This window comes from Spea bombifrons, chromosome 5 (assembly GCF_027358695.1).
Source record: "Spea bombifrons isolate aSpeBom1 chromosome 5, aSpeBom1.2.pri, whole genome shotgun sequence".
Lineage (NCBI taxonomy): Eukaryota > Metazoa > Chordata > Amphibia > Anura > Pelobatidae > Spea > Spea bombifrons.
In genome coordinates this window covers 78,369,060-78,383,626 of record NC_071091.1, presented here as the reverse complement: position 1 = coordinate 78,383,626, position 14,567 = coordinate 78,369,060, and the positions used below count along the sequence as shown (strand labels likewise).

Sequence of the window (14,567 nt, the reverse complement as noted above, 5' to 3'; positions counted from 1 at the left end):
ATAAATAAAAATAGTAAATCTGAAAGGCCAAAAAATGTATGCCAAACTATTTTCTACTGCATTAAAGCCACTTCTCCCAGATTTATTTTCAAATTTTAAAAGTCACAAAACCCACTTAATATGATTGTGATTATAGCCACAAATGCTATTGGTAAAATAATCTCTAACTTTTAAACCAACTGTCTTGATTCCATTGCATCAATTGAGAAAGAAAGAAAAAAAGAGTAAGACTAACCTTAATAAATGTTTATTTTATGTATATTTCAAAACTGCTTAGGAGTTAGAACTGACCTTCTCTACATAGTACATGACACCTTCATGTCCACGTTGACCAGGAGGTTTCCAGCTTAGTACAACATAGTTCTTGGTGGCTTCAGTAACAGTGAGATCAGATGGTGGCCCAGGGATGACTCCTTCTGTAGTGGTAGAACAATACACTATAGTAAGTACACAACAATCATAATATTACAAAAGTAAAATTACAATGCTTAGTACCTGTCTACCTTCTCTTCAAATGTACTCTGTTAAAAGGACATCTAGTCCCTATATTTATAAATGGCAGAATACATGCAAATTGAGCTAACAATTCACTACTGTGTTTAAGAGAGCAGAGAACTTGAGTACCGAACGTACTTACTTTAAAACTCAAACAAAATTATGAATAATGCATTAATAATACACGGCAGTCGTATTTAAAATAATAACATTTAATAACATAAGTAAAATTAGTTTTCCAAGCACACTCATGCCTCACGCAACAATGAGGTTTTGAGAAACGTCTCATAAGTCCAGTTCAAAGTGACTCTTGTGAGGAGATCCTGAAAGCCTGAACAGTTAGTGAAACTTGAGACAACTCTACAGCATGATTACCTGTGGGTTCTTCTTCGGTTACAATGATTTGCCCAGTCCAAGGAGCTGAAGGACGACCTGAAACATGACAAGATAAGAGAATGATTGCTGATCAACAATGAGACTTCTGTACAAAGGCTGGGGCAGCGTTCTGGGAGTTTGAATAGCAGCGGACATAGCCTCCAGTTAAGGAGGGGCTGTAGTAGAGAAAGCAATTGATTATCCTAAAAGAATCGTAGGGATTGGAATAGAACGTGTAATTCCAATCCAATGGGTAAAGGCTTATCCAGATATCAATCATATGAAGTTGCCTACATACTTTTTACCTGTAATATTCTACTTAACTGTGGTCCAATTTGGGGTCTACCAAGGTTTTGAAATCCCTACCTAGTATAATATTCTTGTGTTCATGGGAAAAGATTGTTAAAAAAAAAAAAGGAGGGGTATACCTGTTTATGGACATCCACATTACACAATATCAGTCTTTATTTCTGCATTGAGCAGTCCAACATGACATATTTTGCCTTCCGGGTCTATCTTAGTAGAGCAGATAACAGCCTTTAATTTTTTTTAAAGAGAATCTAAAGCCATTTTGCTACGACCTGGATTACCTGAGTATGGAACTTCATATGCAAACCTACTACCGTTTTTTGATGTTCCTTTGCCGATAAACAAGTCTTCTGGAGAAATACTATTTGTGCTTTAAGGGAATGTAGGTAGCTAAGTATTTTGGTTGTCTTGGCAGTGTTGGCTATGCCCTTAGCATTTTACATTTCAAAAAGGCACGGTTAGTTAGGACTATTGCATCACAGAATGCAACCTGTATTAAGCAAAACATAAGGTGTAAAAAATGGAGGTGCCATCAGAAACTTGTTTTGACTTGCATGTAACCAAAACAAACATTATTTATATTTAATATCACTTTATATGTATTTACAGCGGTCAGGGGCAGAAGGAGGTCATGGTACCTCCTCCAAAAAAACTTGTCATCTTTCTATTGAAGCAAGAAATACTGTAAAGACAGATCATCTACCAAAACAATTATCTCTTGATCCAATCATCCTCTCTAAATTCTACTGTTTCTTTAACCAACATAACTGGGAACTCACTGAGTTTGACCTGGTCATCTCTGGGTGAAGTATTGCTTTTTAAAATCAGGTCCAACGTTGTGTGTGTGTTCATCAGGGCACTGTATTAGGACTACTGCAACCATAATCCCCATGCATGACTCTTCTCATCTATAAATACCTAAATATTATACCTTTGGACCAACTTTGCATTGGCATGCCCTATAATTGTTACTACAACAACTGGACATTTTATATGTATGGATGGACCACACACATTGCTTTACTAATAATACCAAACAGATTTATACAACCAACAAAGTATAAACTGTCATTTGTAACTTTTAGAAGTTTTAGAAAATGTTAGAAATAGGACTAATCTGTATGAATATACATTAACACAGCACATAGCACTGTTTTATGATAGTTTAATAATTGCACGTATTAATCCATATTTATTTGGTCTTACTTTTAATCCTGGCTCGGTCTGCTGGATCCAGAGCAGCCACAGCTTCGGACACCCGGGATGGTCTGCTAATGCCAGATTTATTTACAGCCCTCACACGGAATATGTACGAACGTCCCTCAATCAACCCAGTAACTGGGAATCTGGCAAATTTCACAGGTGTGTCATTGCACTGGGTCCAGTGGCTGGTACCAACTTCACATCTAATATAAACAACAAATACAGATCAGTAAAACAAAACAGAGAGAAGATGTAGTGTATGGAATGTCCCGGATTTATATTATATGTTATATTAATGTTATAAGCATGCTAATATATATTATATTAAAGTTAGCTACAAACATAATAGTACAACAGTGAACTATATTTGCGCTTTGAGCTGAGTTTTGTTATATACTAAAAGATACAGTATGTGCTACGTATCTTTGAATAAACAATATTCATAGTAAACATCAGTAAGTGACATGTTCAAGGTCAGGCCAAGGCCACAATGACAACTTATAACCAAGAGTTACTCCAATTACCGAGAGGCTGTATTTCACGGATAAAATGTGTCTAGTACCCAGGTTTGCGATAGTTTTGTAACAGCACTGACATTACTAAGAGGCACTGGACACTGTCCAGCTACTGGATCTCCCCAACAACGCTTATTACGGGGTAATCGTTGAGTAGAAAGACAGGTATGCCATCTGTCGTCTTCAAGTGTCACTGGTAGCTGTCTAGCTGGCTCTAAAGTGAGTCCAAATGACTGATCCACTTATAGCTTACTTATCAGGGATTTCCATTGTTGCTTGATTAAGTACTTAAAATAACAAAATAATGATACTACTACTACTTCTTCTAATAACAATGTTTGTACAATGCTCCTTCTTTGCCTCCATGTTAATCTATGTCCCATCATAAAGACTTCCTTGGATTAATCTCACCGAAACAGCAGCACTGTGTTGATGTGTGTAAATACATTTAGGATAGATACCAAACATGAGTAAATATATGTAGTTTGCCCGACTACATCTTTCATTCATTGCCACCTAGCAGCATAAAATCATACAACATTTTGTACTCTCATTAACATAGAAACATAGACTTTTGATTGATAATAACAATTCGGCCCATCTAGTCTGCCCATTGTTCCTGATGTTAGGAGTTTAATCCCCTATCAGTCCTTAGTCAGGTCCTATAGTGAGGAAAGCTTTGTGTCTATCCCATGCTTGTTTAAATTCCCTCACTGTATTAGCCCGTACCACTTTTGCGAGGAGATTTTAATGTATCTACTACCCTCTAAGTAAGGTAGAACTTCTTATGTTGCTCTAACATTGCTCCTACTTTCAAATAAGCTTTTCTCCTGTACTTTGTTAAATTCCTTTAAGTATTTAAATGTTTCTATTGCATCCCCCCTCTCTTCTTTCCTCCAAGATATACATATTAAGATCCTTTAAACTTTCCTGATAATTTCTGCCCTGCATTTCACTTCACTTCATTTTTTTAGTTTTTAAACTTTGAATAGCTTTACGAGTTAAAAGTATAATTTATGGCATAAGCAGAAATTATTTTTCATACTAACCGGTCAATGAAATATCCCAGGATTGGGCTGCCTCCATCTACTGCTGGCTGTTTCCATGAGATGATCACATAGTCTTTGTTGGCATCAAGGCACTCGACGTCCAGAGGTGCAGCTGGGGCATTTGTTACCTCGGGTTCAGCATCTAATATCGAAACAAACAGGTGAAACTTAAGCAATTATAGGTTTCATAACATCACATCAAATACATAGTCAGCTAAATACATTTGGTTGCACAAATGATGACAGGATTACATAAAGCAATTCGTCTAAACTATTTTAAAGACTGTATGGGACTGAACACAAAAAGAATTCTGGACCCTAGAAGATCCATTCAATCTCAAAAAGAAGCTATTGTCCATAAGGGAAACAATGAACCAAACATCATTTTGGAATATTTTGTTAATGGGAATACCTCGGTTTATAAAAGTACACTCAACATGCACAATGATCTGTCATCCAGTATGGACAACGACGGTGAATTAGATGAGAATGGGTTGTAGGATAAAATGTACAGTATGAGGAATGATGAATCATTTTGCAGAAGAAGAACACGGAAAAGACTAACGGATCCCACTATGTATAGCTTGGAGGAGAAAAGGATAGAGCGAGAGAGAGAGAGAGAGTGTACGGTGTAATCAGTGAGTTGAAATATTTAAAAGCCCTGCAAACTCCCTTGTGCACAACTGACGTAATACATACTCACAGATCATACAATTGCTATGTAGTATTGTAACCAATACAAACAAAAAGTGGCAACTTGCAAATCTCCACTTGCAGCATCAATAAAAACGTATAGACGTTATTTTCCTATATTAGTTTTCTAATTCCAACTGATTTATCAATCGAGCATGAATGATTTCACTGAGTGACTAGTAATCATTGTATTGGGATTACCATAAACTCAGCAATCTAGCATTTGCAAATGTAAAGTAAAGAAGTAACAGTATTCGTAAAATGGACAAAAGGACAAAACAAAAAGAGACCACCAAAAATAGGTTCTTTGGAACAAATGTTTTGGATCCTAAGTAATAAGTATCAAATACAGGAAAAGAATCCTCGTCGGACAGCACCCCCAGCTGTCCCCTCTATAGCCACTGTGCTGACTGTGGAGCACTGGGATATAACATGATTTACCCGCTCTTCATGACATGCAGTAAGTAAATCTAGTAAATGAAAATATGCATACAAGCAACTTTAGATATGGTGGCCAGAAAGGAAATTAAATTATGAGATGCAATATACCATCCTTGATTGATGGTATAAAGCGCAAACTAGTTTTATGATAATTCAAGTTTTAAGTGATATTTTTTTGTATTTTAACTTACTGTATTTAAACGTGTCTATCCTCTACAACTCCAAAATAGTTAAAATATGATTTATCTAATCTGTATGATTATAAGGTGTGTCTAGAGAAGTTTGAAATTATTGGAGGGTGTCTTTTCATGCGTACTGCTGAACTTGGCATAGGTGCGTTTCTGGATCTCTAACTTAGGGCCAAGAATTCCAAACGCTTACTATTCTTGTATCAGACGCTCAGCTGCCATCAGCTTAGATTAGCTACATCTACATATTGCACTGTGCAGTTGAAATATGATAAGACAAGGTCTCCTTCAGAAGAAGTAGTATTTTCTCAAATTTAAAAAATAGGTAAATATATTTTCCAACAGGCTGACAATCAATGTAACGGTGGGAGAACCACAAAATGGCCCAGAAGCAGTAATCAGTACAAAAAATCCACAAACCTTATATATTTCATTCCGCAACAGAACTATCTAATAAAATATATAATAACAGTGAATAAATAAAAAAAAGCAGTGCTGGTTGTGTACTATACTAGAAAATGGTATCTGTGTACTCTTTGTGCAATTCTTTCACAAAAAGACATATAATTAGGCAGAACAACTATCAGGAAAAGTGGTGAAGACTACAAGAAATATACTCACTGGTGAGTTGGCTCTTCTAAAATGTGTGATAAAACTGGCTGATTAGACCCTTGCTCCTGTTTTATTTACATTCTTGTGGAAAATAGTATTTTACAAAATTTTAGCTTTGCTCATTTTAGAAGACATAATCCAAAATATTTAAAAAGCCTATATATACTGGCTATATGGTACATAGGGAAAGGTTGCTGGTGTAATTATACAATGCATATGGCCCTCATTTTGGGCCAAGTGGACTTGATTCAGAACAGAAAGAAATCGCAACATATTTTATGTCAGTAGGGTATGGTTATCTCCATTGATTTGGGTAAGCAACACACTGGAAATTTAAGCATATAGGTTCAGTAAGTTAGTGAATGCTGAAGCATCGTCTTTTCGGCACATACCTCTAACAAATACATAAGCACTGTATTGATCATAATAGTCTCCCATAACGGCTCTCAGAGTATATAGGCCTTCATCCTCTTTGTTCAGGTGGGTAAGCGTCAAAGTGGCACGTTCACCGCTCCAGTGCATGTTGGTCCACTTGGATGGGGAAACCAAAACACCTGCATTTCGGTAGAATATTACATCAGAGACAGTAAAATAATGCATTCTTAGATATAAACCCTTTTATTACAAAATTGTTGTTTTACTGACAATTTACTGTTTATTGCTTTATCCCATTGCCTTTAAAAACCAAAGAAGCAACCTTGTGCTAAATATTTGAGTATTTTACAAAAATATATACTTTGCTTTCAAGAGCATTTTGTATTGTATCACTGATGAATCAGTAGAAATAATTATGCAGATTCAATTAAATCAAGTTTTCTGTTAGCTATGGGATTCTTGTGATAATCTTTTATTGTGCAGTGAAGCTCTAGTGGTCATGCCAACATTTTGAAAGCCTTATAGTTTAGGTTTGTCTTATTGGTCACTTCCACCAAGTGCATGAACGGGCATATAATCTTATCCATGATTTATCCTCATTTATAATACATTTTGGTTAGGGAGGCCATGGGTCATGAGTATGGCTTACTTTTTCCCTGCCACATCTGTGATTCTGGCTTTTGTGTTTTACTCCTATTTGTCTTGCTAAACCACTGTCCATTTTGGTCTATAAGTTTGAGATTTGTAGGCATTATAAAATAAAAACCCAATCCCTTAGCAGTCTCTACAGGTTTTAATAACATTCAAGAAATCTAGATGAACTTCAGGCACAGCACTAAATCTAAAAATCTAGTAACCCATTAAAATGTCTATAAACTTGAATTATTTCTCTAAGAGAACTATAAGCACACTAACCATTTCGATACCACTGGATCTCTGGCTGGAAGCGTTTGATGGTCGGATGAATAATGATTGCGGACCCCAAGCTCAGTGTCTCACCCTCTTTCCCAAAGGACACCCCAAAAGAGTCCATAAAATGAATGTCAAATTTCGAAGCAAAGCCATATGGAGTGATGCTAACTAGTAAGACAAACAAGAGGAGAAATTATCAAGTTTTAATAAACAGGCTACTAGATTAACATATTCATGATATTTAGAGATTACATTTAAATATACAACAAAAGGACTGACAAGGACCATTCTGAAGAGGTTACAAGGTTGGTCTACCCTTGATCTGATGTGTGTTCTATTACAACAAACTATACAAAAAGCTTTTATTGTTGAAGAAGAAAAGAGATGTTAAAATCCCACCCAGACTGGTGTTTTTCAGGTTGAGGAACCCAATGTCGTCAACATAGCAGTGTCTATGGCAATGGCATTCAGATACAAGTGCAGATACAAAAATTGATCAATCGACACTTAATGGTAAAGGGTTAAAGATGATTTAATAGACCTCTATAGCATTTTATCTTGCCTCAGAGCAGCCAAACTTAGAAACACAACTTACAGCTGTATGGAGCCCCAGTAAAAGTAGGGAAAGGTGTAACATCTAAGTCCCCTTTGTATCCTGTTAAGAGAAAAACAAACAGTGTTACTGTGTGAAGATTTATATACAGCCGCTATAAGAAGATGAAAGAAAGATTTGCAAACCTACTCTTTACCACAAGAGATGCATATGATGAGTTTTCCCCCTTGACATTCATAGCTGATGCATGGTACTGAGCTGTGTCTTCAAAGTCACATCTGAAATATAGATCATACATTTAAATCTATGTTTTTAAATTAACTTAAAATACATATTCTTTTTGGTCACCCCATAAGCAAAATCTGTGGGAGAACCCCTTGTATTTCTGTATCGATGTTTTGCATGGACAGTTTATATTTCATTGGACAACTCTGCTATTTATACTTGTAACCATGAGTTTATTTCAATATACAGTGAATCAACTGTAACGGTATTGGCAAATCGCATGTATTTGCTGTACAGCTTTGCGAGGCAAAATAAACATATTCTGCATTTATTTTGCTCTTTGACAGCTGAACATCCTCAGTACATGCATTACAGGGCTGACAAAAATATCCCAAGAATGTATCACTGATCTATAAATAGATTTGGAATTCAGCTGCCGCTTCATAGGAGATAAAAACAAAGGTCTGCGATACCACCTCCCCTGCCAAAAAATGATTGCTTTATTACATAATAAAAAATATAGCAGAAACTCCGAGACTACGTGAAATTCAGTCAAAGAAATGATTCTCTTAAAAGAAACATACAAATCTCTTCACTAAACCAAAAACTGCACTTGCTTCATATAAAACCCATCAATTATTAGCTGTTTGGGGAGGGCCGGCAAAACCAGTAAAAGAAACCCATAACATATCTTCATGCTCAACCCCATCCAAAACTCATTTACAAAAAGGGCAACCTAGAAAAGCCACAGAAAAGGAATCCCATCATCACGGAAATGCCACCTGAGGCCCTTTGGTACACATCCTGCTGGCTTTATGTAGAATTGCTATTACAACTAAATACAACATTTATGGAAACATAGTATCTAGTAAAGATAAATGGCCAAACACTTTTATTAAATGCTTTTTTAATTCTGTAAATGTTGTTACCAGGGAACAGCTGGACATTTTTAATGAGGGCACTTTCCTCTCAACATCCTTGGTTCCTAATAATCCAGGATCAAGTGCTACTCCTTAGTAATCTTATTTCATATATTATAATATATTGATGTTTTTGACCCAGTCTTTGACTGGTACTCACTTGTAAATCTCCAATGAGTGTAGACCATATGCACTTTCAATTTTGTATTTCTCCGGATTAGCCTGATCATCAATGGGCACATTGTTTTTGTACCTAGAAAAAGGCCACAGAAAAATACCTGTATCAGTTCATGAGCAGTGTAAACCACTTTTCCTTTAACCCAGTGCAAGTGAAGAAATGTGTTGGGAACCCACATAGTCTCCAAGACATGTGTGTATTTGTGGAAAGTGTAACACAATCTTGAAGACATTAATGTCAGACAGAAAGGTCCCAATGGCATGCCATAAAAAAGGTCTGATATTTATATTGTTTTTCCAGCTGTTTTTGTAACTTAATGAATACATCACTAAGCCTTACTAGGTGGGTCATTAACACTACCACAAAATTTGGCATTTTCCAATTAACTAGCAATCAAACAATTAATAACATGTATTGTGGCACTATGTATATTGGTCCTGGTACATGAATAATAATAATATTAACAGCAAGTACTTAGAATAGACAACACGTTAAAGGTAGGACATGGACCTTGATAAAACATAAGTCTAGGGTCATGGAAGTATCTTACCAAGTAACACGCGGCTCTGGCCATCCGCTGACAGTGCAGTGAAACTTGATGTTTTGGGTCTCCCAGATAGTATGGGAACGAGGCTTGATGACAAAAACAGGTGCATGTAAAAGTGTATCTTCATTTATCTTCCTGTGGAACTCTTCAGTGTCTTCTATCTGGAAAATATGCATTTTAATAATAGAATATAAGCTGCAAAGTTTTTTTTTTTTGTTTTAAGTAGTTTTAGACCATTCCATTAGGTTCCTTCAAGGGTAAGACTAAATAAACTGTAATGGTAATGACTAACATCTAGAATTATGATATATATCAGAAGCAACAAGACAGTGTGATCAAATTTGAAGAAGGTCAAGGATATAGAGATGAAAGGAGACAGTTTGGATACTGAACATGAAATACAAGAAAATAATTATTTAAAGTGATTATGATGGCCAGGGTGGCAGCATGTGACAAGTTTAATTGCATAGTTTGTGTATATACACAACATACTGTATGGAGTTCTTCAGAGGAAAAACGTAAAGGGTATCCACATAGTTCTCAGTGTCTTGCTTGCAGATGTGCAGAGAGAAACTAATTTACCTGAAACAAATGGGTCCATTCTATGTAATGATCGTCTATACATTAGTTATTGTACCATAACAAAAGCTTGTCATTAGATTCCCAAGTCATTTTATTGTTGAAAATGTTTTCAGGGTTCACTTGAACGCCCTCTTTAATGCACTCAGCTTTACTAATCTTCTGCTCTCGTTTCCCAAGCAGTGAAACCATCTCATATATCTTATGGGTTCCTTGGCTTGGCAAGTGAGCAGCCTGAATTGAGGTGTGAGAGTTAGGTCAAGAAAGGTTACTTAACTACTTAAAGGGACAGTCTAGTGTCACAGGGACTAGATACATTACTGTAGATAGTTTGGGTACTATAGTCTATATTAGCTTATGATTTATATATTGATTTTATTCATAATATTATACTGTATATCATGATTATATACTTGTGGATTTTACTTTGTTTTGAGTATTATCTGTATTGTTAGTATGATAATTGTATATGTAAATGATTGTGTAAACTATAATCTTGTTACTTACTTTGTTAAATTGTAATATCATTACTATTTAAATACCAAAAGTGATCTTGATTTAAGGTTTATAAGATGATAACGCCACCACCAGGACAACCACAGCACTAAAGAGATTTATGTAACATGTGCTAAGCTGGGGTAAATAGGAAGGATACAACACGTGTGGTCAGGGCCGAACTGGGAATTAAAGCCAGCCCTGCAAATAATTGATTAGCTTATATTGTTGGTTTTTTTTATCAGAACAGGAATAAACCCTGCATTGTATATTGCCCTCACCCTTTATACAATATTCAACAATAATTGTCATTAAATCATACAATTTAACACAGTGGTGTATCTATAAACCACAGTGCTACTTTTGTCCCAAAACAGCTTGTCTGTGCCATCTTTACCCTAAACAACTTGCCAGTGCCATTGTAGCCCCAAACAGCCTGCCTGTGCCATCTTTGTCCCCAGCTAGTCCATCTTAGCCCCACGTCTGCCAGTCAGCTCCGCAACAGATATGATGTCATATCCGGTGTGGCACTGATTGGCATTTGCGCAGTGGGAGTAAATATAAGTGTGTGGTGGCACATCTTATCTCATAATATTTATAGCACCTTTCAATTCTCTGATATATATGCCTTGTATGAATATTCATAGCAGCATACTTATTCTACATAACTCCCTACCATAACAATATACACAAAGTGTTGGGTGGGGAACAAAAAAAGGAAAAACATAATAAAAAAGAGTGAGAATGATGGGAAAATAAAGATGAGAAAGATAGAGAAGAGAGAAGGATAGAGAAGAAAGAACAGGTGTTCCTTCGCATGAATTTCCTGTGTATTATGCAATATTTTTACATCATGAAACAATTTCCTTGTAGCATTTCAATACAAGATTCAATCTATTTTTATATATGATAGGGGCGCTTTATTGTATTCTTTTTATTAATTGCCAAGTTTGTATTTAATTAAAGTACCGTCTTTTTGAGTGCCAACTGCTCTGCTTTTTCTCGTATTAAAACACTCCGTGATTTTTTCTGATACTGCTCAGAATGAGCGGATGATGCAGAAGATGCCTTTGATACACTAATCCCTTCGCCAGTTGAAAGCAGTTTCCTTCGGGCAACATAACCAGCCGCCTCTTTGATTCTTTCCTCTTCAGTATCAGTAATTCCACTGGCATATTCATGACTGCAAGAAAAAAAAAGTCATAAAATAGTATAGAAAGACTCCTCAAAAGGAGAGATGGAAGTTTAAATAAATTAAATTTTCTTGCTTATACCTCGGTTTTAACTTCGGTTAGTCCTTAAATTGATGATGTGTAGAGACATGGGTGGCTAAATTTTGTAAATTTTTCTACATTTTCTATTAACCGCCCAGAGGAAAACTATTATTCTGTTACAAGTAATCAACATACCCATGCGGTATGTATTATTTTATTATTACATTTTTATTAAGCAACATTTTTTCACAGATCAATACATTTTCTTTAATAATAACTTGGATCAGCATTAATAGTATGGACAACTCCAAAGTGGTAATGTGACACATTTCAATGATTTGCCTTGACATGTGTCTTTGAAGGAAAAGGAGGATAGTTTTAGGTCCTTCCCACAGGCCTGAAGACAATAGAGATAAAAGTGACAGTGACATTCCTTGCTATTTTGGTTTTACTTGGGGAATCTAATACACTGATCCTGTAACAAGAAACATTGGTGAACAGATGGGCTGAAAAAAGGTCAGTCAGCCTGAATAGCAACCGTAAAAATAAACATGAAATATACATACCGTCCTCTGAATAGAGGAACCACATAGTCAACATCTTCATTCTCTTTGCCTTCACGCAGAGTCAAATATTTTGATCTCTTTGCCATGGGACTCAACTTCTGGGATTTATCCTCCATCATTCTATGGGATGACTTCAGGCTAAAGAAAATTCCATAAAAGAGTATTAAAAGTGTAGGTATATTATTTTTTAGCTACAGAAATACCTTTATACCAAAGCATATGACGTGCAGAACATTTTTTGGAAAGTTGTGTCTACTTAGTTTCACTGAACACTAGAAAATCTCCAGGGTTGATTGGGTAATGCTGCCACCACAGCTTTCACTATTTAGTACATTAATTTAATAGAATCACCTATCACTTGGTGGCAATGCTGAAATCATTCCCTATACTGCTTAATGTCTAAAACCTTCTGCTAATTTCTTCAGCCACTACCTGAAATTAAGATTTTGGATTGTGTACATTACATCTAGCAGAAGACATAGCAAAGACTATGTTGTCTTCATTGTTTATTATGATGTTAAATTCAATGTCAACAAATTCAATGTTGTGCCCCTAGTGATAGCCTTATAGTACATAATATTGTCACTTTACTGATGACATTATAAGCTTCTAATTCAGAGGTCCCCATACTCCAGGTACTTATCTCCACTTAAGGCTGAAATGTTGGCCTTGTCACCCACATGCCATGATATTGTAACATTTATATATCTGTCACTAGACAGTGATAATTGATAGACTGAACACAAGTGAGAACATGCATAGTATAAATACACACCTAGCACATATGTATAGATGAGAATCTGTTCCCTAGCACCTCTATTGTTATACCACCTCATCTTATTCCTAACTCTCCCATTTGCTACTATTGTTTAGGGTTCCTCAAATCCTGTTTCTATTGATGAACCATTGAGAGGACAATTTATAACTCCAATCACTCTGCAGTTATAGTACCTCTAAGTAAATTCAACCTGGTAGGTTGTAAGACTATCTCAAATAAAGCACAATAGGTAACAGTCGTAGCTCAATTCTTTGGAAGTATATGTATCAATTTTATTACTTTATTTTATAAATATATTATATCCTCTATGGCCTTTCTTATATCAAATCATAGTGTTGTTAAGAGAAATGTTTAGCTCTTCTCTCCATACACTGGCAACCTAGGGCATCACAATGTATTTTGGCATAGTGCAGATGGTCACAGGGTAGTAAGCTAAAGCAGTAACCAAGAGCACAGTGAGGTAATGGGTTCACCATGCATGGGCCTAAACTAGGTGGGGTATTTCTAGGTTTAATTCTGAACCCAGAGACAAGAAGAGAATATAACGCACAGTACACACATGAAACAAGTACACTTATTTCCACAGCTCTGTATAATTATTTATGTCACAATGTAGGGATCTATGCTTCAGAGTAGCTGGGCCAGTATTGTCTAATCAATTTCCTATCCTGAAATTCTCTCTCTTCTCCTCACCCACCATTACCAATGCAGCCGCAGCCACAGCCAGTCAACACCAATAAGCATCTTAACAACAGGGCAGAGATAAATTAAGGTAGGAATAATCACTCACATGTGTATTTAATACAACTAAAGTTAGCCAGTTAGCTTTAGGTTATTATAATTTTGTTATAAATGAATGCAGATGGACACATTATTCGTCCATTGTGGGTATGACATATCCAGTGACCAATTAAGCAGCATATTATGACACATAGTAATTTATATATTACCCCAGTTGGCTGCTGTGGGACGCCGACTGGCGCATCTCTTGGTGCTGGTATTGGCTCATAGTAGACTGGAGTTCTGTGCTACGATACCCACGGTCATAGTGTTGATGACGTTTTTGGTAGAAGGGCAAAGACATCCTGCTACCTGTTCACTGTTCACACTAAGAGAGAGAGACATTAAAATAAATATTAGATTGATGTTTAGTTAGGGTCATTCATTCAATCAGTTGGTTTTAAGTTGTTGATTTGTCTGTTAGATCAAAGTTCTTTTGTGCAGCATCGTTATTTTACTAGTTTAGAGATACACATACTTATATCATTAAATGTTATGATATTTTGTTTCACTGTAACATTAAGCCCAAGGAGGGCAATCCCAGCCAAAGTAGCCCAGTAATAAA

The 14,567-nt window shown here is 36.0% G+C and overlaps 1 protein-coding gene across 3 annotated transcripts in view; it reads right to left on the bottom strand.

Annotated features, from left to right (window-relative positions):
• Positions 1-14,567, bottom strand: part of MYOM1 (myomesin 1) — a 41,112-nt gene that overhangs the window by 21,858 nt on the left and 4,687 nt on the right. For all 3 annotated transcript variants that reach the window (XR_008354348.1, XM_053468075.1, XM_053468076.1), the window contains exons 2-14: positions 14,173-14,330; positions 12,445-12,582; positions 11,634-11,847; positions 9,594-9,751; positions 9,026-9,118; positions 7,910-7,998; positions 7,763-7,822; positions 7,171-7,335; positions 6,273-6,434; positions 3,947-4,088; positions 2,386-2,585; positions 871-927; positions 292-416 (exon numbers count right to left, since the gene is read on the bottom strand). Coding sequence is in view for 2 of the 3 variants with exons in the window: in XM_053468075.1 (XP_053324050.1) it covers positions 292-416; positions 871-927; positions 2,386-2,585; positions 3,947-4,088; positions 6,273-6,434; positions 7,171-7,335; positions 7,763-7,822; positions 7,910-7,998; positions 9,026-9,118; positions 9,594-9,751; positions 11,634-11,847; positions 12,445-12,582; positions 14,173-14,306 (1,737 nt within the window). In the remaining variant the exon portion in view is untranslated. The remainder of the gene's footprint in view (positions 1-291; positions 417-870; positions 928-2,385; positions 2,586-3,946; positions 4,089-6,272; positions 6,435-7,170; positions 7,336-7,762; positions 7,823-7,909; positions 7,999-9,025; positions 9,119-9,593; positions 9,752-11,633; positions 11,848-12,444; positions 12,583-14,172; positions 14,331-14,567) is intronic.